This window comes from Colossoma macropomum, unplaced genomic scaffold (assembly GCF_904425465.1).
Source record: "Colossoma macropomum unplaced genomic scaffold, Colossoma_macropomum, whole genome shotgun sequence".
NCBI lineage: Eukaryota > Metazoa > Chordata > Actinopteri > Characiformes > Serrasalmidae > Colossoma > Colossoma macropomum.
This window is the reverse complement of record NW_023494785.1, coordinates 16,263,410-16,288,229: the sequence shown is the minus strand read 5'-3', so window position 1 is coordinate 16,288,229 and position 24,820 is coordinate 16,263,410. Positions and strand designations below refer to the sequence as shown.

Sequence of the window (24,820 nt, the reverse complement as noted above, 5' to 3'; positions counted from 1 at the left end):
CTCTACCGTCTTCAGCTCACACTTGTTGCTCTCTCTTTCATGTTGTCTCTCTAACAGTTGTTTTATTTATTCAAGGGAAAAAAAAACTGTGACGTAATCTTCAGTTAGTTCTTCTACGATTACTGGCACTCTTGTTAAAGGTGAGCAAATAAGGTCACATACAAATGTCTCTGGGTGTACCATCTATTGTATTGCACCATGTACAAATATCAATGTGCTGCACCTGCTTGATGGTTTATCCTACACTCAAAAAAGCATCAAAAAGATTTCTTTAAAAAAAAAAAAGATGTCACATTTGATGACAATCCTGAAAATATTTGAAGACAAAATTACAGAATTTTTCTTTTTTATATATATTTTTTAGCATTCTTTTAAAGCCTTAAGAGGCTTTAAGATGTCTTAACCTCCACCCCCCAACCTCAATTTCCTGTTTTACTCAGGAGAGAAGATTCAAAGAACACACAGCGAAAATGAGACAATGGCTATAATGGCAATAAAAATGGCAAAGAGTGACAATGTCTCTGAATACAACACCTTAACACCTTAAAATCCTAGGTGCATCACATACTAAGGCTTATTATTAAGTAACTACAATGAAAACAGTGGAAACTGGCTGAATTATTATTAAGTTAAGGGATTAAAGTTTGGATCTTCCACTGGGACTTTAAATTTGCAATTTAAGGGGATAACCAACTAATTTAAATGAACTTACAATATGATGAATGTGGAAAAATACACCTCCATGCATAGTAATTAAACTGGTTTCAGACAATATTTTTTCCATGCTGAAGAATGGTTGAGGTTGGCTACGTCTGGGGGTTATGAGCTGTGATAATTAAGCAGTTTGGAACACATGCTAGTGGAAACCTTTATTCTCATCAGCAGTGCCTATCCAACTAGCATTTAAAATTTTTAATAACCTTCATGTTTATCTAATATAAATCAAAGTTGAGATTTCGGAAAAACAAGAAAACTTGCTATAATAAATCTAGACAATAATAAGGGTTACATAATATGAAACCTAGACACTGTAGTCAAACATTTTGACCAATTTCGCTTTCGTTTCTGTCCAATGAAACTCTAAGAGCAGCTGGGGTAAAGGAAATTGTAAATTGCAGTACGAGTATAAATGGGTTGAAGGCAGAGTGGCCAGTAAATGGGCACATTTTAGGGAATACAAATATTCAAATGTTGCAACAACGTTATTTAATTTTTCCCCATTAAAATAATAATAAAAACAACAATAAAATGAAGTTCATGCAGCCTTAAAAGACATGTATAATTCTGGAGGTCACCACTCGAGCTATCAAACTCACTCCAAGTCAAATCAAAATGTGTTTTATTAGAATGTATTAGTAGTCCTCTTCAAGTACAGAGGAATCTCTAACGTGTTTCTTATTGTTCCTACTAAGAGATCTGTTACACAGAGTGAGTTGCAAAAATATCGGTGCAAACAAGTATGACTGATTTACAGGAATGCTTCAGTGTTTTTTATCTGTCTGCTGAATCTGCAACATGTATTTGTACTGACTACGCATTGTTTTCTATCATTGTTTCAGTGAGTCAACAGGTTTTCTGTTCTTTTACAGTCCAGGAAAACACATTGAAATGATCCATGGTAATTAGCTGTATGCCACAGATATGGCTGATAGAGACTAGGTTGAAATGTGCAAAATCATTCCTTTCAAGAAATTTTGCAATATGTAATTAGCTGGACATCCTGAAACGTGGTAGTGCTTGAAAGAACAAACACTAACAGCCTTCCAGTTAATCACTGTAACATTTGAGTTAATCAAATGATCAGCAATGAATTAATTTCTATTCATAAGAATACACTTGAAGATGTCATAATGTCATAAATTATCAACTGTCTCCGAACCTGTACAGGAATGAGTCAGTAGAAGGGTGTTAAAGTGATAAGAATTACAACCCTACTGTGTCAGACGAAGTTTCCAGCCTGCTCAGCAGATTCTTCTAGCAGTTACCGTCTTTGACCTCACCAAACAGCTTCATTTAGAAAACACTTGAGTGAAAACAACACGTAGCAAACCAAGACAAGCTTCACATACGCCTAGATTTGGGGTCTCTTTCAGTCTGTACATACAGTGGCCCCCAAAACTTTTTGAATATTTGTACCATGCTAAAAATGTGTTAAGTTCATTGTGTAGGAAACACAATTTCAAACCATGTGGCATTTATTTTCAACAGAGTGTTTCGTATCTGCAGTGGCCTTTTTGGCAAATTATTTTTTCAAATGGTGGGTGTTTCAGATGGTTATCCTGCTGGCATTTGAATTGATTTCTGCAGGTTTGCATCAAAATGCCTTTGCACACTTCTGCATTCATGATGTTGTCAGTGACCACCAGCTCACCAGCACCACTGTAAGAAAAACAGCCCCTGCTCTGTGTTTTACAGTACTCAGTGCAGTCTTGCTAGAATTCTTCTCCAGGCTTTCTCCACACAGAGAGTCTCCTATTCGTTTGATTTTATCCCAAACAAACACCATTTTATGAACCTAAAGAACAAAGTTGACCAACAATTAAATTGTCCAGATGCTTTTAAAGGAGATATTTCTGCAGAGATTAGATATAAGACAATCCATTTACATAAAAAGAGCAAAGTCAAAGGCAAATAAGTGAAAAAACTGTTCATTCCAAAACTCCTGCACAAGACCTGGCAGACCACCAACCCATCCGATAAACAGTTCTTAAAGCTTTCATCTTTGAGAGTGGAGAAAATCCAGCTTCACTCTTGCTTCAGATCTGAAAAAATCCACAGGTGTTTCTGTGCATCCTTCCACTGTGAGAGAACAACTCAACAATATCTGAAAGGATGTGTAGCTGTCAAGAAGCTGTTACTGAGCAAAGAAACAGAACTCAAAGTGCAAATCTGAGATGTGGAGGTTTCATGGACTCGTGTCTAAATTTGGAATAAGGATTACTTGGATTATGAGAAACAAGAAATGCTATCAGCTTCTAAGACTGAACTTCAGTGGTGTTACTAAGAAGCATGAAAAACCCCTGCAGCAGATTTCTTTGTAAAACTAGTTACTAAAAATGAACAGTTGTTTTGACTGGGAATCAATTAAATACATGTATGCAATATAGTCATATTACTTTCACGTTACTATTGTAGATAAATAAATATTTTCTGAGGAAGAAAAGTCAATAAATGTATGGTATATAAACAGTAAATATACTAGTGCATATATACTATGTATACATTAATGTGATATACAATCTAATAATCATATTAGCAGTGCTAGGCCTGACCAATTTCCTCATGCATCAACAACAGCACTCATGTCAGCTCCACAGACACACAACACTGAATAATGCATCATGTTCTGAATACTGTAATTGAAACCACAGGCTCAAAGATCAAATGCTGACTCTTCCTGAAAATGATGCTCTCATACAGGAATCCACAGTAGTAGCCTACATGTGGCAGATACTCCTGTATAAGCTTTAAGTCTGCGGACAAACATCAAAGCTAAATTTGGCATGTTGCAAAATCCTTTCTCACTTTCGGTGCCTACATAAATGTTTGCAGGACTGAGTGTTGCTTTGATATACTGAACCAGTGATTCTCAGCTCCAGCCCTGGAGACTGTACACGCTGTAATTATCAGGCCGTTAGTGAGGTGATGGAGGTGTAGAGAATGGGCTCTCCAGTACTGCCATTCAGAACCACTGTAAATCTTTCAGTGCAGATACTTATAGTTGTAAAAACAAAATCTGAACTACATAATTATAGTTCAGCAGTGCACACAAAACACCAGCAAAAGCTATAGAAAAGTGGCTCAGTTCTATCACTGGTTCATTTGAGTAAGAAGGAACCAGGTGCTTCACCATAAATTTCAAATCACCAAAACCTTCTCACACTGAAAAATACTGAACAGTACAGTGGAAACGGTATTTTTCAACTACACTTCTTCCACTGACATAAGTGACTGACACTGCTAATGATTTATGTCATCTAGTCAGACCTAAACCATGAGCCACTCTCAAGATTTTAACAGCTTAGTAAATGTGTGTGTGTGTGTGTGTGTGTGTGTGTGTGTGTGTGTGTGTGTGGTGCAAATCATGTCATATGATTCATGATCAAATAAACCAGATAGAAACCAGAAAAAAAAACACACAATAAGACACATATTAAAATAACCTGAATACGAACAGAACTCATAAGAGCTAGAGTTAAAATGTGTCTCTTAAAAGTGGCTGTTGACTAAGACAGGCTAATATCATTGGAAAGACTCTCAACATTCAGTGGCACAAGCAGCATATGTTCAGTCTCCTCATCATTTATATATGTATGTATATATGGTCTTTTTTTCTATATGGTGAAAATCTGACTGCCTGAGTATATTCAAAATTACAAGTGAACAATTTTAGATTTGTGGCAGAATTAAATAACATGTATGAAATGCAGTAATATGGACAATCCTAAAGATTTAAGTTACAAAAAAATCTAACTAAAACTAACCTGTGTGGCACGAATAGCTTTTCCCCACAGTGTCACAGCATTATGCATTTATATACCATTTGTAAAAGGAATAAAGAGTTGAAATACCGGACAGTATGTTTTACGGCAATATGGGACTCTTTTATTCAATTTCTCACAGACAATGACCCTTGTAAAAACTCAATTCCAAAAAAGTTGGGACTTTTTTGTATGTGAAAGGTTAAAAAAACATTTTGTATGTGAAATGCTAATAAAAACAACATTTTATAGGTGAAATGCTAATAAAAAGAGAAAGTAGTGATTTGTAAATTCTTTTGACCTCTATTAAACTGGAAATGGTCAAAAAAATCTGGATGACACGACATCCATTATTTCCATAAACAAACTGATAGTCAGACCATGATGAGATGAGCTTGAGCCCAGAGAAGTCGGCAGCCGTAACTTGCATTTGTGAATGCAGTGTTGATCTGTGTTTATTAATAATGGTTTGTCAATGCATTCCTAAGCCCATGTGGTAATGCAGAAACATGCCAGTTTTTAATGCAGTGCCGTCTGCAGGGTGGAAGGTCACGGGCATTCAATGGTCATTTTTGGCCTTGCTCTTTACACACAGAGATTTTGAAGTCATTATGCACTGTAGACGATGAAATACCTAAAAACCTGTTATTATTAAACTGTTGGATTTTTTTGCTGAAGCATTTTTGTCAAAGTGGCGAGCCCTGACCATCCTTGCTTATAAAGGACTAGGCCTTTCCTGGATGACTCTTATACAAAAGCATGATTGCATTACATGTTTTTTAGAAAAAATTTACTATGTTTGCAGTCTTAAATTGCCCCTGTCCCAACTTTTTCAAAATGTGTTATGGGTTTCCATTTATGAATGAGTATATTTAGTGTATATTTACCAAAACATAAATAAAAAAAGATAACCTTGTTCTGTTTTCATTCAAATACAGGTCAGAGTAGATTTATAGGTAGGTTTATAGGTAGTAGATTTCCAGAACAGTACAGTGCAACTAATAACACTGTTCTGATAAGCAGAGCAGATGTGCATCATTCACTTAGTAATCAGGTCTGAACCCAGGCTGTGCTGTGCTTGTTGGGAATAGCAATTGTGCAGTTGTGCATTTGGCCATAAAACCAGGTGAACTTACATTTGAATTTGCAATAAACCATCAGTCATGTGCAGGGTCACTCAGTAGAGCTAAACTCACAGATTCTCTCGTCTCCTACCCACATTTAAATAAATAACTCTCTACATAAATCTGTAAACCCATTATACACAGATAAATTCAGTCACGATTCCTGAAATGACGATTTTCTGGACCATGGAGGCATATCATACACATATGTATCATGGGAAAAGTGGCTCAGTTCAATCACTGGTTCATTTGAGTAAGAAGGAACCAGGTGCTTCACCATAAATTTCAAATCACCAAAACCTTCTCACACTGAAAAATACTGAACAGTACAGTGGAAACTGTATTTTTCAACTACACTTATTCCACTGACATAAGTGACTGACACTGCTAATGATTTATGTCATCTAGTCAGACCTAAACCATGAGCCTCTCTCAAGATTTAAACAGCTTAGTAAATGTGTGTGTGTGTGTGTGTGGTGCAAATCATGTCATATGATTTTAAGGAAATATTTGCAAATAAGTACAATTTATTTAAAAAGCACTTTCCTAAAGCAAAATTATCGTGTTTCATGATCAAATAAATCAGTTAAAAGAAAAAAGGCACATTAGAGATACACTAAAACATAGAAACCAGAAAAAAAAACACACAATAAGACACACATTAAAATAACCTGAATACGAACGGAACTCATAAGAGCTAGAGTTAAAATGTGTCTCTTAAAAGTGGCTGTTGACTAAGACAGGCTAATATCATTGGAAAGACTCTCAACATTCAGTGGCACAAGCAGCATATGTTCAGTCTCCTCATCATTTATATATGTATGTATATATGGTCTTTTTTTCTATATGGTGAAAATCTGACTGCCTGAGTATATTCAAAATTACAAGTGAACAATTTTAGATTTGTGGCAGAATTAAATAACATGTATGAAATGCAGTAATATGGACAATCCTAAAGATTTAAGTTGCAAAAAAATCTAACTAAAACTAACCTGTGTGGCACGCATAGCTTTTCCCCAGTGTCACAGCATTATGCATTTATATACCATTTATATACGTGTGTGTATACATGTGTACATACATACACACACACACACACACACACACACATATACACCTGAGACCTGATGTCAGAGCAGGTGCTAACTAAATGTTTTGGAAAAAGTTGTGGCTTTTATTAAGAGCTGCACCCTATTATATTTCCAAAGACAATCAAACTGAGAACATCAACCCATCATAAATAGCACTGTCTGCTTTAAGCTTCTAGTAAATTTCCACTGACGTCAGCTCAGTTCTTTTGCTTGTTATATTAATACTGAAACTCAGCTGTGAGAAGATACTGTAGAACAGTAACATTAAAAAAAAAAAAAAAAAAACAAAAAAACAGCACTCCCTCTAAATATCAACCATCTTTTTTTTCCATTTAATGTGGTAGGGCATGACGTCTGATTAAACACATCAGTTGCACGTAGCACTGACAGCTTCTACGAAACCATTTGCAAGACATAAGAACTTGCACAACATGCGCCCCAACTAAGGATGTAGAGCATAAGAACAAAGCACCAATGCATAATTTGAATAATTTTGAACGTTGTCCCAGGACCACCTCAAAATTTCTCCAAGACTGCAGTGTTAACTCTTATTCGGCAACGTTTCATATGGCATCATTTGTCATTTTAAAACTCATGGGGTAAACAATTTAAATAGGACAGGAAAATTAATGGCAGCCAATCAAGCGAAAAGTGACTTATCAGCTCTAGAAAATCTCACCGCACAATTAGCTTAGAGAATACAGTGTGAGAACATCAAAGTCAACAAAAAACCCATGTGGTAACATGGGACTAACATGCTAAAGAAGAGACAATTCCTACATTTGCTCTGTGATCCAAATTATACAGTAAAACAATAATAAAGAATCACAAAAGTTCTGATTTTTAATAGCCAATCTTTATTTGCGTCAGACTGACCAATACAAAACAGAAACACAGCTTTAGTTCTTGTAACCACGGCTGGCTCTGCGTCCACGGGCACGCTCGAACTTCCTGCCTTTGGAACGCACATAGGGCCTGCGGAGAGGACAGAATCCAATTAAGCCACACTCAAGCATAGGCACAGTATGTAGCATAGCAGCTTCAGTTCTCATTAAAGTGAAAAAGGAGCTCAAGTAACTAGTAACAAATTGCTAATCTGGCTCTTTATCTTCAAACTTTGAATGGAAAATCTGAAGGCATCATACGTTTTGTTACTGCATGATGAAGTTGACTCATTAAGAGTTCTAGCTTTTCGTTTTGTAGCAATTAGAGTCTCTCATGCACAACTTAAGACTGAAACTGCTGGTTAAATTGTAAAAACAGGCATGTTCTTACTTGGTGTGGCTGTGGGGGGTTCCTGGGGCCTTTCCAAAGTGTCTGTACACCTCTCTGGCCTTGCGGGGTCCTTTAGATACACAAAAAATAGCATGCAGCTTAATAAAAGTAAGTTATAGAGTTATTTACTAGTTAACAGAAAAGCATTAAGTGATTTATGGTCAACCAGTGAAGAACCATGTTTCAGCAAACATTATGATTAAAACCATCAGTATCAATCTAAAAATATTTTTACCTTATCCACTCAATATAAATAATTATTCATAATTACGTGTCATTACCCTCAATTTTAAGTCTGAACAATATTTCAGATCAACATGGAATATAAAATCAGGTTTGCCTTTGTCATACTCCTGTAACAATTCATGGCCATATTGCAACAATTCCTCCAACTGGGTGTGCAATCTAGCAATATGTATCCTGGCTGGCTTTTGTGCTGTCTTTACACTGTCTATCATGCAACACGCAGTAATGTGTGCAACCTGTCTTTTTACAACAGAACATGTTTAATAACAAACTAATCTTTATTAAGGAAAATATAAAAAAGAAAAGGGAATCTAGATCATTTTATCACTTAAAATTACATGTTACGTCCACATGCTGGAGTAAATTTCAAGGTTTGACCAAGTTTTCTACATTACCTGACAGCAGCACAGTGCCTTGACCTTTAGGGGCAGCCAGGGCCAACTGATCGAAGGTCATGACCTGACCACCAGCCTTGAGAATTCTGCGACGGGCTCCAGAAGTCACCTTCAAAGCACACACCTGGAGAAAGAAGAGATGGTCATTACCCACATCAACTTGAAGCTCTATTCCCTTGTTTCTAAATAGACAAATATCCTAAACAACAACTTTCATACTAAACCTATGCAAGCACGATCCCCAATGAGCGTAAAAAGTATAACTTTCACAAAAATATAAAAATGACAAGTAAAATATGATGCAACATGCTTGCCTACATCTGCATAACGCTAACTGCAAAACTACTTGCTTACATTATTAATTTAACCCATAACCTCTCTCTCACAAATTTAAGTGGCCATTACCTTTTAGCCTAATAACTACACATTCAAGTTCATTTTGGTTTTGGAACACAAATCTAACAATGCTTAACAAACTAAACCAATAAGTGATCAATAACAAGCAGGGGTTTCACAACAAATTTTACGATGCAATACATACGGTTGCTTTTGAATCACGATACAATACACAGAAAAGAAATGCTAACTTTTTTTGGTAATTCCCAAAACATTTTTTGGTAATTCCAAAGTTGTCTCAAAAGCACCTGTGCCTGCTGAAGGGATAAATGGCACAAGTCATTTTCTAGAACACAAAATAAACGTAAAAAATAAAATTGCAAGGTCTACTACATGTTGCACATGTTGTGTGTTCAGCAAACTCTTCTTATGGCTAAAAAATACAAGTAAACTATTTGTAGGCTATAAGGCTACATATGAAAACAAACTGCATTACTAGGTTCACTTACTATTGGACCTTGGTATCTATATAGTGGTGGGGCTCTTCTGGCTGAAATGAGCATGACAGTGTTTTCTAACTCTGCTCAATCACTTCCAACTACAGAATATAAAAAGCCTACAACCGAGTAACCCATCCATGCACTGAAACACCCATATGCACACCAGTGCCTGGAGCAGTGGGCAGTGCTGTCCACAGTGCACAGGGAGCAGTTGGGGGTTAGGTACCCTGCTCATCGGCAATTCAAATCACATACTGTCAGCTCAGGGGAGTTGAACCGGCGACCTTCTGGTCATGGTCACAAGGCTGGTTCCCTAACCTCCAGCCCACGACTGCCCAAAAAAATCTACATGCAGAGTAGAGAAAAGGCTGCTGCGCCTCATATGTTCTCCTTGCTCTGATAACTGACACATTTAGGTGAGGTCTTCACAAATGAGTTAGAATATCTGAGATATCAGCACAACTTTGCCCTTCATACTCAACTGGGAAGCCAAAGTGTTCCCAAACAGGAGGATGATTTGCTTGATTCTGCTTGTTCCAGCTCAAGCTTGCTCTCTCCACTTGCCATTTCCAATAACTTGGCTAGCCCATCTCATGTAGGCTTACCCAACAAACAGCATCTTTTTTGCAGTTCCAAGAGCCCCCTAAGTAGTTACACTAAGTAGCACATTACATAAACTAATTAGCAGAACAAACAAAAAAATTCCAAACCATATCCAAGAACAAGAGCTGTTCAGTTGTTATGTCTTCAAAGTAGCATAAAGACTGGCTTCCCAATGAACAGCCAAAAACCACTTACCTTCAGTTTGGGGACATCCTGAATCCTGACGTCATCAGTCACGGTTCCCACAACAACGGCTGTCTGGTTCTCACGGCCTGGAAGCTTCATCTTGCGGATCTAGGTGGAGTGCATAAAGGAAGAAAACCCTTCAAAATTATCTGCATGGGCGAACAACCAACTTCCAAACTCAATTAGTTTGTAAAGTGAGGCCTCAGAATAGGCCATTTAAGCCAGCTCTCAAAAGTAAATATATAGATGGCAGAACTGGGCAGAAAGTTAAGAACAAAAGATTCAGTGTACAGTATAACACATAATATTAACCAAACATATTTCAAATGTTTTTAAAGCAACCCTTGACATACTTCAACACAAAGCTCTGATACTTCCATCTTAATCTGTTTTGTTCAGGCATTATCCTGATAACCATTCATTTCACAAAGAAAAAAAAACACTCACAAATAACAATTCTTCTGTATCATGTTTCCCAGTTCACTTGCAAAACATGAATGGCTTGTTCATGTCTTAGGTGCACAACAGACCGAGCAACTTCTCTTTTCCTTCTCTAAAACTCACTCAATATTAAGGGGGGAATTAAGACGAACAATGCGTCAGAGATGCTGATTACACACCCAAAACATTTAATGCTTTTAAAAACCAACTTAAAAGTTATGAAATAATTCTAAATATGCTGCCAGATGCCAGAGATTTTTTTTTTACAATAGCCATGCAATGAGGATTTGGTACAAAATGTGTTAAAGAGGTATGCTAAAGGGAAAGATTTTATTTAAGGTGAAATAATACTCAAGGAAACCCCACATTTTACCGTTATGTATAAAACCATCAAAACACGTAGGTCGACTAGTATTTCTGGATAGTACCTAAAGTTACATTTGTTGTTGACATGATCCCTGGGGCCTAAACGTGCGTAGATGAATGCAAGTTTCCAACCTGACATACGAACAGCAGTGTGTGTGCGCTACAGGTGTTAGGTTACATGATTTGTAAACAATTTTTTTTAGATCAACTGTATGCAAGTGCTGCGACCTTAAGAACAAATTTAGAATTATACTAATTACGTTTCATAATCTAGGCCCCCTCTTAACTGAATTGTGCTGATTTTTTTTTAATGGTGGAAATCCCCCCTTAAATCTGAATGAAAGACAACAAACTGTCCCAATCAAGAAGCACAAAGTGATGCATTTCAGTTTAAGCACGTTAGTATTAAGCATTACAGTGCAAAAGAGTCAAATACGTTAAAAGAAATGTCAGTTACAGTAACAAACATCCCAAAATACAAACATCTGTATGCACACTTTGTTGATACTATAGAGCAAGAGTGGAGAACTGAGGGCTGGAGTCTTGCAGTTTGGTGATCTAACTCAAGTTTATTCATGTGTGCTTCAGTAGAAGAATCATCAAACTGTGCAGGAATCAGGCCTTTCAGGACAAGAGTTCCCCACCCCGCTATAAAGTGTTGGGTTAAAACCTGGTATAGCATTGTTTTAAATAGTTGCAGAAAAATGTGAATCAAGCACAAGAGGCAGACAGATCCAAGACCGAGGCTCCCACATTGGTCCTGAAGTACCCTGTTTGATGTTTTCTCTGCACCAACACACCTGATCCAACTTAACAAGCTCCTAAGATGAAGCAGGTGTGTTAGAGCAGAGAAAGTAGTAACACAAGCAGGCTGGGATGCTCCACAACCAGGGTTATGAACCACTGATTTAAGAGAACCATACAGCATAGAGATAACCTTGGTGAACTACACAGCTACAGAGTAAAAAATACAAAGAGAAGACTAACCAAGCGAGAGAGGGCCAGAGGTGGGCGGTTGGTCTTGCTCATGAAGAGCCTCTTAAGGATGACCCTGTTGAAGGGAGCATCAGAACGGCGAGCCAGGAACCTGTACAACTGTCAGAGACCAAACGTTTTAGCACACAAACCATGAAAGAACACTTAAGGGAAATCACAACCTTCTTCACAATACAATCAAAGCGGTTCTCGGAGGACTCACCTTGACCAGGAGTCTCAGGTAGATATCCTGGCTTTTGGGCTCCTTCCTGTGAACCTTGCGGTCCTTGTTGTGTCTGATGTCGACTCCCTGCAAGAGTGTACAGCATTATCAAATAATCCATCCCAAATTAGTCCTGATGACCCTACACTATGTACGTTTTTGTGCCTTCTCGCAAGTAGCACAACCAATTCAGCTGATTGATGAATTAACAAGCTTCTTATTTGCTGGCTCAATCATATTAAAATGGACATGGAAATTCAAAGTACCAACATACACAGAACTGATGGTGTTCTCAGATGCTACGTTAACTGACCAACTTGTTTGTACAACATTTAGAGTAAAGGGAATTCCTCTGATCGCAATCAACCCATGTTCACATTAGACTCCACTACTATTTCAAGAGCCTATTAGTTTGACTGACGTTAGCTACCGCTAACTACATACAGCTAGCTAGCAGCTTTAATAACCAGTTAGCTAGCTAAATAAGACCAGAGCACAAGAACCATGATGCACATTCAAAAAGCGGTTCCGGTAGATTTTCAGTCATTCTTCAGAAAAGAAAAATACATTACACACCACAACGCCTGGAAACTCTCTAACGTTACCTTAACATCACTCACATGTGTAGAAGTCCACGTTGATGCAGCTGACTGTTCAGGCCGGTAACATTAGCTCGCTAGCAGTAGCTCAGGTTAACACACGACTACGCCGTAAATTTCCGTTCCAATTGTTTTTAGTTTTGCCCCCTTTTTAACAACTTTATTAAAGGAACATTCTAAGGTTTCTGCAACTACACGGCATTAAAACAACTGCTAACAGGCAGCGGTCAGGAATCGCCACGGCTAAACCAGGGCCGCTTGCTTCAAGTGCAAGTTAGCGTTTCAGTGTTATAACTATGAAACCACTATAAATTTGGACAACAACTTAACAATGACATTATATGGAGTTCACTTAAGAATTGCTTCGTGATATAACAGCACTGAGAGTTGAGGATGGATGCAGATTTTAGAAGTACACAGAATCCAAAGCCAGGAGCTCGTACCTACCATTTTAGATTCAGAGGGAAAAGGGAAAAGGAAGGAGCAAAATCTCGCGATAAAGTGTTCAACGTGAAGACGCAGGCGCTAAGGAGCATGTGACCGCAGCTCGCTTCTGTGATTGGTCAAAGCTGAGCCGTGACTTGGTTGCCATGTAGGCTCTACATGGGTCTGGTTACACCAGAGAAACAGCGTGAATTTCAGACTAATATTTCTGTAATATTTTAATAGTAGTTATTAGCTTGCAGTAAACAACGAGTGTAAATTCTGTTAGAAAGATGGACAGAACAACCAGTAAAGGACAACTGCAGCGCATTTATTTTAGGTTGTCAAAGGGGAACTCCACCGATTTTTCAAATTCTACGTTTTTTATTTGTTCAAATTAAACATAATTAAAAGGTTGAGTTGTAAACATAATCGTTCAGAGTGGTATGGTGTGAATGCCCCATTCTAGAGAAACTTGTCGAGTCAGATTTGTTCACTGTGGTGGAAAGAAAAGTCTAATGAGTTTAATGCTTCTAAAATGTCCCTGATAGAAAGTTACATGAAATGGTTAGATATCATGTCTGATGTATTGTTCTATGATAGTTTTGCGCTTAATGTTTGGTTTAAAATGTATCTTAATCCATTTATTTTAATCCGGGGGTGTACATGCATGCCGAGCTTTGTGAGGTCCCCGAAGAAAATTTACGTTTTTCAGATGACTATTTTACCATCATGAACATTACCCAAAATTCAGAAGGCACGTGTAGACTCACTAGTGGTTTTGGATACAGTTAAATATATAATAAATTGGCTGTATTCATGTTGTTGACATTGTGACCATTGATTCCTATCATCACCACTGTAAAGAAATCTGAATCTGTACGTTTTATTCAAATTTGAAAAATTGGTGGAATTCCCCTTCAGTGCCACATATTCACAATTTGTGGGGTTCAACTAATTTGTTCGGGTATAGTTATTCATGTATAGTTCCAGTTGGGTAATTCGCACAGGTTACGAATTAAACTGAAGCAGCACCAAAATCTCTGGTAGCACTATGGTCGTTCAACCAGTGCGTAACAACCTGGACTTCTGCCTCCATTTATTTTGACTTGCTGACAAGGAGTGAAGTGAGAGCAAAGAGCTTTAACCAGAAGAATATCTTTTGAAAAATTAAGTTTGATTTGTATTTTTTTGTATCTGCAACATATTGTTTATATTAGGATGCTGTATTTGTGTGTGGGTTGTATTATAACTCCGCCAAAGCGCTGTAAATGGAAAAAGCACATTAGAAAACGATTCAGTCTTTCCAAGCATTTGAAACGCACCACAGTGACATCTGGTGGCTCAAACTTGGTTTTACACGCGGTTCGTTATGTCTCCATAAACCGCGTTGTTTAGTAACACGATAAGCGGTGTTTGTCAAATTATTGTACAAAACCACCTATTTAGATCTATTTGGTGTTGGAGCTATATCTGAAATATAAGGAAACAACATCAGTCTTAAAAAAAAAAAAAAAGTAATACTAATAATAATGTAGAAAAACTAAATATAAATTATTATAAATTACTAAATATGTATTCTTTTTCCAAATAAGCTTTAATTTTGTTGGAATAATCATACGTGTGTGTAAGTTAAATATTTGTTTTTATTGCTGCAAATACTATAATAAATTTATAAAATATATTAAAAATATACCAGTGTGTATAATATACCCTGCCATATATATTTGTTGCTACAGTCTAATAAACTTAATATTATAAAATTAGCAAGTTTTTATTTTATTAGACCCACAAAACCAGTACAATATTCATTGTAACTTATCTGCATGAAGTCAGACAGACAGGCCAAAAATGAAAAGAAGCAAAGAGTGTTTATTTTATGGATGTATGTATTTAATGGATTTTAGGTGGTCCTCCTGGTTAAAGAGTGTGTGAGAGATTCATTGCTCTGCTGTCTAAAATGACACAGAAAAACAGTCCAGCCGAGGGAGATTCCTCCAACAAACACAGTGCGTGCCACTGGGGGGACCAGAGAGAAATTCACTGCCTGTAACAGATAAAGCGGAAAATATGCTGTCATATCTGAATTTTAAGTATAGATAGATGAATGGATGAATACATAAGGGCAGTCGTACCTGCATTGCGGACCAGTACACTATACCAGTCTGCCGGAGAGACAATCAGATGATTAACCAGTGATGATGAGGGAAGTTACAGAAGTCATGCTGAGTACATTTCCATAAAGCAAACCATAGACTGTACATAATATAGTCACTCACCTTATAGGAAGTCCAGAATTTCTTTTTCCAGTCTTCAAAGAGATCCTGTTGCCTCTCTAATGTGCTCAGCCCTATTAGATAACAGATTAGATAATAAGTAAAACACTCTGATTACACACGCAACTTTTACATACAACTGTATGGTATTGTATTGAGAAAGTATTTTAAGCTTAAATAAGGTTCTTCACACTTACACATCAGATTTACAAAAACAGTTCTTTAAAGAACCATAAAAGTGGTTCTATGGCATCACTCCATAGAACCATTTTGGAATTTTATTTTTAAGAGTGTTCTTAGAGTTAGCAAAATGACATTCTCACCTATGTAGAAGGCACTTATTGTGACCGGAGCAGCTATGAGTTGATCCAGAAACACTTTCACAGATATTCTTTTGGTACCTCCTCCAGGAAACATCCTCTCTAGCGCACGCAGCCAGTGGTAGTTGAAGTTGGAATGGAAACACAACCCAACCAGTGCCACTCGAGCAGTCTGGGCCCAGTCAATGCTATGAATGCTTTTCTCTTTTACTGAGGACTGCTTTTCTTCTGAAGTATACTTGCTGCTTTCAGACCCTTTGAGGTGAGCTTTCTCTGATTGTCCAGCCACTGTGACGTCCTCCCTGTCTGTGACTGATGCCTGCTGTTCAGAAGCTTCCTCACTGAGCTGAACATTTCTGCCCTGTGCACCTCCCAGCATGCTTTGCTGAATGAAGTCTGCACTGGCAAACAGGGTTGTGTAGCCCACCACATTGCTGATGTAAGGGTAGGATCTGATTATGGTCCACGCTCTGTTCATGCTGTCTGCTGGAAATAAATAGAAAAGCCAAAGAATAGGTACCTCCGTAGTTAGGCCATCATGTATACCAGGGGTCATCAATTCCAGTCCTGGGGGGTCAGTATCCAGCACAGTTTGGTGGTTTCCCAGCTCAAACACACCTATTCAGGTACGGATAATTCAGTTGGATTTATAGGCGTGTGCACAGGAGCCCGAGCCACTAAGGGTCCTCCGAGAGCAATTATGAGGAAGTCTAAACAGCTGTATTAACTTGCGGTGGGAACAGCGGTGAATATGAACTAACACCATGTCCTAACATCAAGTGATGTGTGCAAGAACAAAAAAACCAAAACTTTCCCATTGTGATCAGTATATGTATGTGTAAACTAGGTAATTTAGAATATTGATGTTAAATGTAGGGATTAAATGTAACCCGTTACAAACTGTATTAATTAGATGCCCCAAATTATAGCTGACAGCTCTGTAAAGCAGCTTTTTTTTTGAGAGATCTGTGGTTTGTTCAGAGAACTTGTAGAGAGGAGAATTACCATTCTGTAATGTCTTCTGGGTTTCTCCAACGCAAGAGGGCGCTCCTGAGCGAGTCCAAAATGAATGGGTTAAGATGGAGCATTTGAGCAAAATTATAATTTATAAATGCTTAAACATTTTAATATAAAAGAATACATTTAACCTTACTGTTATATTTTAAGAGCTTTTGCACTCGAGTTATAGGAGTTTAAAACGGTGCCTCATGTACATTTATGTACATGAATTGCTTGCCAACCAATCAGAACTCAGTAGCAGTAATACCCAAAACCCATTTGCAGTAGAAAAAATGAAATATATAAGTAGGTTTTCTTTGTTTTTTTAGTGAAATGCATACTTTCTAAAATAAAAAGACAATTCTGGGAAGAGATTTAAATCTGTTTTACCTTTTTGTTTTTAGCCATTGAGCTCCATTCCCCCCATTCATTGAGGACTCACTCGCAGGCGCCCTCTGGCATTTTGAAGTCTTGTTTTTGATATAACGGGGGAAATAGGAAGTGGCCAGGCACCTCATAAACCAGCTCTGGTTTGTTTACGTTTTGACTTATCACACACTTGACGTTTCCGGTTCCAGTGTAGACATCCTGCGGGCCTTGCCACATGATGTGACACTATATTCGAATGCCAGTTTGCTGTTAGGACATGGTGTAATTTTATGTCATAATCCTGACGCTCTTCATCCATCCTAAAAGTTAGTTCATTTTTCTCCTCCACTCACTGCTTAGTGACTGTTACATCATTCTTCATTATCTTGCTCACGCTTTCAGGTTTTTAGCATTGAGCTAGCATCCCTATGAAATTACATTGAGTATAAAGCTCAAAATATTCAAGAAAAGATGAGGGATCTGTAAAAGCAAGACCTGAAATTTTGACTGAGTAGAAGATGTCTATTTTGAAAGCAACCTATAAAATGTCTACCACCTAAGTTAAAACGTTTGTCCTTTCAGCAGTGATCTGCGTCATCAGAGGTAAGATATAAATAAAAACAAACAAACAAACAAACATTTTCACACCTGCTGCGGCCGTATGCTTTAGCTAGACTGCTTGACAGTTTGGGTTTTTAAGTTTTTAAGCTTTTTCTGTCTTTATGTACATTTCAGCTGTCCATTTTTAATTAATGTCTTCTTCATTGAGGTAAATATTTTGCTGGTCAAGAATGGATGCATGCTTTATAGGGAAGTGTTGCAATGGTTGTTGGATTTATGTTAACCTATTTTTTGATTAATGTGTAAGTAATCTTGCTACTGTTTTGTCTCGATTGGAAAAATATGTGCTCAACACTGTGGTTAGTGCCATAGTGGTGGTGTTTAGGCCTTGTTTAACTTGCTGTGATTTCATAACAAATTCACAGACGACCCAAAAACAGTAGCCAGGTGGGGGCCCTCCAAACATTTGTCCCCAGGGGCCAATAACTTGATTATCTGGGCCTGAACCTATTAAATCTGGCAATTAACTGCAGAGTTGAATCAGGTGTGTTTAAGCTGGGAAATCATGAAATTGTGCAAGACACTGGCCCTTCAGGACTAGAACTGAATACGCCTGGAATATGCTTTGGGTCAGGAAATTTTTTCTGTAAGCAGAATGACGACTTCAGATGTTCAGATGTTCTGGAACTTACATTTAACAATTTTTCTATGACCTTTGGTAAAAAAGCAGCTTCTGTGCTCAAGAATGCAAAGGAACAAAACCTATTACTTACCATAAAGCTGGCCTGTCCTAGAGTGATTGACACAGATCACTAGATACCCTGTCTCCGGCTTTTCTCTGACTTGCTCAGAGAACAATGAAGGCAGGACTCACTCCAATCCTTGGCCGATGAGCACCACCAGGTCAAAGGTCTGTGAGTGTAAATGAGAGTGTTTCAGTGATAAGCCTTTATCAGCAAATGCAACAATGTGAGAATATAGCACATGCTGAAATAAGGGCCCTGGGGGTTGTATACAGTATATACCCAAGGTTGGAGTAAGGAGACAAATAGATTCACTGCTAAATAGAAAGGTATTTTTTTACATATAAAAATGTAAAATCTACTGAGACGCAATAAAGACTGGCAAATACTTAATAATGCCAGGAGATGAGGGAATACTTGATATGTTTTGTGTAACAATGTAATCAGGATAAGTGTACAAAAACTAGTGTCCCACTCACCACTTAGGATATGTTGTCTTGCTTGTAGCCCCAAATAAGCAAACATTCAAAGTGCAAATGCACTCACATTAACAGATAACCTAGGCTCCATTCTAAGACTGGGAGTTTCTAAAGGCTTGAATTCCTCGAGCTGTCTGCTGCTCAGCCTGGAGGTCTCCCCAACTCAAAAGCACATGGCCAATGGCAGGCCATTTGTGAAATGTGGAGTATGACTAAAAATAACTCTCCACTCCTTATCTCACTGCTTATGTTACCAGTAGTGCTTTTACAATAATGAGCACTGGGATAACATTCTGTATCATACTGAATTGTGTATGTGCAAATTTATCTTTTAAATTATTATTTTTTAAACTTTTTTTGTAATTAGCAGTTGAAAAATATGAACAGAAGAACAATAATCAATTCACTGAATTAGTGCATCAGTTGGATTTTTTCCAAATCCAACAGAATCAGTCTTCTAATAGAACATTATATTGAGTCACATAGAGTTAATTTAATGAACCCTAACAGAACCAGCACAAACTCCTAGGCATGGCTGATTAAATCCTTACTGTGATAATGTGATGTGATTTTCTTTACTCAAGGTCTTAAAATTTTTAGCACCCAAAGTGTCTAGCACTTGTGTCTCAGCCTCGCTGACACCACTCTCCAGACTTTACTCACTGGACTCTCATCTCAAGTCATTACTACGGACCTGTATACTCTGTGGTAAGCGTGGTCGCCACTTTGGTTGTGGTCAATAAATGGTCTGGAGGCTCCCCATTCAACACTCTTGGTCACCAGAACTCAATTCCACAGTGCTCTGAAGTTTATCGTGGTTTTTGCACACAAAAGTATTTACACTCACAAGAGAAAAATTAAAAGAAAACAAAGCTGTAGCCGAATGACTCCACTGACTCCGCAGTCAGCATCCGGCAGCCATTTGCCTCACACAGAACTAAAGCGATTCTGTTGCATTGGGTCTGCGGCTGCAAAGCCACACAGACCTTCCCCAAACATACTTCAACTCCTCCATTGTCCCCTTCCCTTTTAACCTGGTAGCCCCGCCCACATTAACTCTGGGACATACCATTATCCACAGTCTAGGGGTGACAATAGAACAGACAATACACACATAAATCCTATACACATACATACAATGGCCATTTTCTTGATATATACACGTGGAGATTTATCTTAGAAATGATTGCTAAGCTAGCTATATTTAACATTATTGTTTCTTCTTTACAGGTACCAGCGACCTGGCTCCCACCTCACCTGGGTCCCCCTGGACCTCAGGTAAGTAGAAGTTTAAATTAATACAATTAAGTGCCTGTCATAATAAACGTCACCATAGTATTTACTGAGGAAAGGTGAATTGTAGTCCTGGTGATGTGTTAGTGTAACCTAACATCATCACATACTCTAATTGCCCAAGCCCTTGTGATGTTTACTCTGTGCAGTTCTGAGCTGTTCTGTATGTGCTTATTTTTATCTGCCTATTTCATTGCATGTTTTCTTGGATTATGATTCTGCTTATCCCTCTATGTTACTGTTTAGTAGTACTTAAAGGGCCCTTATCCTACATCATTCCTGTTCTTTTATTGTTTCCCTGAGGTCATTTATGATGTTTGTATGGTTTTATGTAAGAAAAACAGTCATATTTCCTCTGCTTACATAACATCCCTTAGAAAACACACAGTTTTATTGCTCCTTAATATATGTAAATTAGCTCTGTTCTGATTGACTATTATCTGTTAGACTTCCTTGAAAAAGATGGGCTGAAGCACTCTGTATAACTCCAAAGTGAATGGGCTAACCTGCTGTAGGTTGAATAGGCAGATAAATGCAAATCATTTTTTGTGCCATCACAAAAACAATGAATTCAGTGCAAGCTGTTTTTGCAGCTCAGTTTCTTTATATGAACTGTATGGACTGGGGAGTGAATGGTAGATTTAGAAACTCATATTTATATACTACATCAAACCTATTTAAAAAAGTGAGGAACATTGGTTTTCCATGATATGGGTCCTTTAAATGCACTTGTCTGACTACTGCTGTAGCTCTGGATTTTATTCATTATAGTTGTATCCCTTGGGCTCATGGGGACTTTGGGGCAATGCTACCTGACTTGGTTAACTGACCTTCGGAATATATGATGACTTAAAGGCCCAGAGGAATTAAATTGAACATATTAACACTGTTCAATTTTATTTAACATACAATTTCTTTTTAAAGATTTGTTCTTGAATAAATGTTTTGGAATAAGAACTAATTCTTTCTATTGCTCCTTCACTGTCATCAGTTACTGTTTTGCAATAATGTAAAAGAAATTTTAAAGTTAAAAGTTCAAATAAAACCAAAGCAGACAGAAGCATTAAGCTAATGAGAATTTAAATAATATACTAAAATGAAAGACAGCAGAGTGGCATCTTCTCTTTAAAGTGCAGTTCAAAACCTCACCCATCACATAAACCTCGTTCAGAGGTGACCGCTGTCATGTCTTCTGCCTGCTCAGACCTCAGCAGTAGTCTATTATGTTCACTTCTTTCATGGATATGTAAAAATAACAATCCTGCTGCACATCTGTGTTGTAATGTGAGGGCAGTTTGCCTGTAGCAACAAGAGGAACTCTTAGGCAGGAGAATGTGTTAATGAGGGCCAGAGATTAAACTGATCAATTAAAGCCTCGTTACGCTCTTAACTGGTGTCTTTCTGTTTGCTAACACTTAACAAGCGGCCTTTGGTCCTTTTCACAATGCACACAGAGCCCACACGAGCCACATCCAGTTGACTCTCAGATAATTGCCCTCCTTTTCTTTCTTGACCAGTCAATGGACACTTCCCATTCTCTTTATTGGAGATGTCTTACCACCCTTAATTTGAAAGGATGAAGAATAGCCTTCCTCCAAGCCTATTCTTCAGCATCATCATCAGAACTGTGCCTCACACACCCTCACTCTTTCTTTCTCTCTCTCTCTCTCTCTCTCTCTCTTTCCATGTGAGGGTGTGTCTATATATGTCTCTGTATGCAACAGCAACATTTCTGATTCCACCTGTTTTTTCACTGTTCCCAGCATAAGCAGCAAATGCAGGTGAGTAGGAGACTCAATACTTTAACATGTTTAAGGGCTTCAATCTTTGTTTGCATGAGGAATCAGGGAGAGATGCTTTGCATGGCTTAAATTTTATGGCTATATTACTGTTTTGTTTTTTTTGTAAAGATTAGTGGGTGTAACAGCAGACTGTATTTCTCATTAACTCATGTAGTATGAAGGTAGTGAGGTTTACTGAATTACAGGGATTTGTTCCCATCTACAGATTGTTGGGTGGAATATGGAACAGTAGTATTGTTTCACTGAAGGAGTCTGAGAAAGGGGTCAAGTTGGCTGAATTACTTTGTATAGTTGTAAAGTTGTTTTCATCTATTTGGATTTGAGTCAGGAGTGTTTGTATTGTGTTATGAATGTAATTTAAATAAAACTGAAGATATGATTTTAATGCACATGAATCAATGTTCAAGTCAGTTTGTTTTTTGAAGGTTTGAACATTTGCGTGTTGCAGCACCATTATGAATCTTTACATGTTACTTTTTCATAGGCTTATGTTTAACCTTAAGTCAGTGTTGATATTTGTACATTTACATTTATGGCAATTTTGATCAATTTTTTACACAGGTAGGCGAAGTTAGCGTTAGGAGTCTTGCCCAAGGACTCTTATTTGTATAGTGTAGGGTGCTTACCGAGGCTGGGGACTGAACCCCAGTGTACAGCATAGAAGGCAGAGGTGTTACCCACTACACTATACCAACCATTTCTATATGGATCATGCAGTAGTTGTTTGTTTGAAACCCCTGTAATCTCATGCTTTTTATCTACTGGAAAAAATAGGACAAAACAAGCTGCATTGTCACATTTGATGTTTGACGTAACTTCTCTCTCCCTTTTCTCCTCTCCTCTAAAGTATGCGCCCATCTAGCACCATGTCCTTCGAACCGGGACTGGACCGTGGAGTGCCATGGGGTCGCGACCTTTTTACATTTGTAACATCAGCAGCTGGTCACATGATGCGGACGTTACAAAAGCCACGCAAGAACAAGCCGTCCAAACGGCAAGTCAACCACCGCAGGTTTCTCCACAACATGATCCAAAGGTATATCAGAGAAAGAGAGAGTTAAAAGGGCTCCATTCTGTTGTAAACATGCCTCCTAAAGTAGTTTCCAAGTAGCCTCTATTGGGAGATTTTCTGGTTTAAAGACTAGGAACCGCCCCTTCTGATGATGCATATAGAAGATGGTAGAAACTGGGAATGGGAAAAACTACATGCACTTTGCTGTTCGGAAAAAAAATCCCATTAGATGGCGAATGCAGAAGGAAGCCGAATATAACATCTGTATTTTTTAGCCTCATCAGGATTTCTTTGTTACTGTGGGGAGGGGCATACAATGTATTTGTGTAATGGGCATGGGTAAAGTGCACTGAAAAAAAAGTTGTTAAATTTACATATTTCATTCATGTGGAGTCAGCGTACACATTTGGATCAAGTAAATTTAAAGCAACTATTGATGGAAGAAAACAAAAATGACAAAATCATGAATTCTGTCAAATCAACGAGGCTGTGGGATGAAATGCTGCTCTACAGAATGCTAATATCATGACAACTAACATATTAAATGCTAGTTTTAAGCTGGAATGGCTAAAAGTTTACCAGAATGTTTTGCTCATCAGCATGTCTGTTTGCTTTTAGGAAATTTGCAGAAATAGAGGCAGCCAATCAACAGCTGGCCTCAGCTCTTTTTTCAGCAGACACCTCCCAGAGCCAGTCAGAAATGAAGTCGTCTCACAAAAATGAAGTAAAAAACCTGAAAAAGGGTAAAAGACTTGACATGTTTACACATTTAGGGTGAATGTCAGTTTCAGTTCCTTAGTATTTCTTAGAGTAGTTTACAGTTTCAAGATTAGCTTTGCTGTAAATTGTAGACGTCACCTCGGTTCTTGGTTGTTAACCACTTTTGCCACCTTTGTTTCTTCGCAGCCACTGCTGACTCTTGTGAAACTGAAACACTTGCAAAACAACAGGATGAGGGTAATGACTGCAGGACATTAAACACTCATGTGGTTAACTCTGAAACAAGCTTCTTAAAGAGCAAGGCTCTGAATCATCCGAAGAGTGGAGAAGGCAGTCAGACTTGGGATAGTGTGGAGCAGTTTGAACACAACCAAGAGAACTCACCACAAACCACTGACTTCAGCTGTGAAAGAGAACAAATTCAGTCCACAACTGCTGAATTGGACAACTTGGCTCAAGTTACCAACATCATTCTAGAGGAAAGCGTGTTTTCTTGGCTTGAAAGTACTGAAAGGAGAAGACAGAATTCGGATGTAGACACACATAGATCCCCTGACGCAGAACAACAGTATTTGGGGATAGCGTTGTTTGATATATCACCTACTTCAGCAGCAGTGTCTCCCTTCTCTTTGGATTCATGTGATTTTGAAGAACAAATGCACCCAGATGGTGACCACAGCTCTGAAATGCAACACATCACAGAGAATTTCCAGATGGATGTGATGGAGAATCTTGAACTGTTAGATTCTATGGAAGGATATCTACAGAGCCATCATGGCGATCAAAGGAACTTAGCTAGTGTTTGGCACATGCAAAGTGAAGAGGATCAAAGCTATTTTCCAGATGACCTTACATTTTTTAACACCTCACATGAAGGCTGTGTAATGGATAACCAAACAGACTGTGCTGGTGGGCCAGGACTGGAGGTTGGGCCACAGGTCACCATGCTCCAGGAAAGTTCTGTAAAGGCACTTAATGTGGA

General features: G+C 38.1%; 2 protein-coding genes across 3 annotated transcripts; both read right to left on the bottom strand.

Annotated features, from left to right (window-relative positions):
- Nucleotides 1-7,530: 7,530 nt before the first annotated feature.
- Nucleotides 7,531-13,339, bottom strand: rpl18 (ribosomal protein L18). Its single transcript, XM_036584462.1, has 7 exons — nucleotides 13,289-13,339; nucleotides 12,243-12,329; nucleotides 12,032-12,139; nucleotides 10,247-10,345; nucleotides 8,613-8,736; nucleotides 7,972-8,041; nucleotides 7,531-7,671 (listed from the first exon to the last, which is right to left on the bottom strand). Exons 1-7 carry the CDS (start codon nucleotides 13,289-13,291, stop codon nucleotides 7,596-7,598), a joined length of 567 nt encoding a protein of 188 aa, XP_036440355.1. The 5' UTR covers nucleotides 13,292-13,339; the 3' UTR covers nucleotides 7,531-7,595.
- A 1,796-nt stretch (nucleotides 13,340-15,135) lies between these two features.
- si:ch211-120k19.1 (uncharacterized protein LOC563199 homolog) lies at nucleotides 15,136-19,178 on the bottom strand. 2 transcript variants are annotated; one of them, XM_036578954.1, is made up of 6 exons: nucleotides 19,012-19,178; nucleotides 18,563-18,701; nucleotides 15,864-16,346; nucleotides 15,544-15,614; nucleotides 15,400-15,429; nucleotides 15,136-15,311 (listed from the first exon to the last, which is right to left on the bottom strand). In XM_036578954.1, exons 3-6 carry the CDS (start codon nucleotides 16,336-16,338, stop codon nucleotides 15,168-15,170), a joined length of 720 nt encoding a protein of 239 aa, XP_036434847.1. In that variant the 5' UTR covers nucleotides 16,339-16,346; nucleotides 18,563-18,701; nucleotides 19,012-19,178; the 3' UTR covers nucleotides 15,136-15,167. The 2 variants fall into 2 exon arrangements, with proteins under 2 accessions (XP_036434847.1, XP_036434855.1); XM_036578962.1 differs by having other exon boundaries at nucleotides 15,864-16,343.
- Between the last annotated feature and the right edge of the window lie 5,642 nt (nucleotides 19,179-24,820).

What these genes read in the sequence shown, in the direction of transcription:
- rpl18 (XM_036584462.1), bottom strand. An exon ending in ACCTGAGACTCCTGGTCAAG is followed by an intron (nt 12,140 to 12,242) that starts GTGAGTCCTCCG and finishes GGTCTCTGACAG; the next exon opens with TTGTACAGGTTCCTGGCTCG. An exon ending in ACCCCCCACAGCCACACCAA is followed by an intron (nt 7,672 to 7,971) that starts GTAAGAACATGC and finishes TCCTCTCCGCAG; the next exon opens with GCCCTATGTGCGTTCCAAAG.
- si:ch211-120k19.1 (XM_036578954.1), bottom strand. Translation starts at nt 16,338, where the DNA reads ATGAACAGAGCGTGGACCATAATCAGATCCTACCCTTACATCAGCAAT. An exon ending in AATTCTGGACTTCCTATAAG is followed by an intron (nt 15,430 to 15,543) that starts GTGAGTGACTAT and finishes TCTCTCCGGCAG; the next exon opens with ACTGGTATAGTGTACTGGTC. An exon ending in TGTACTGGTCCGCAATGCAG is followed by an intron (nt 15,312 to 15,399) that starts GTACGACTGCCC and finishes TATCTGTTACAG; the next exon opens with GCAGTGAATTTCTCTCTGGT.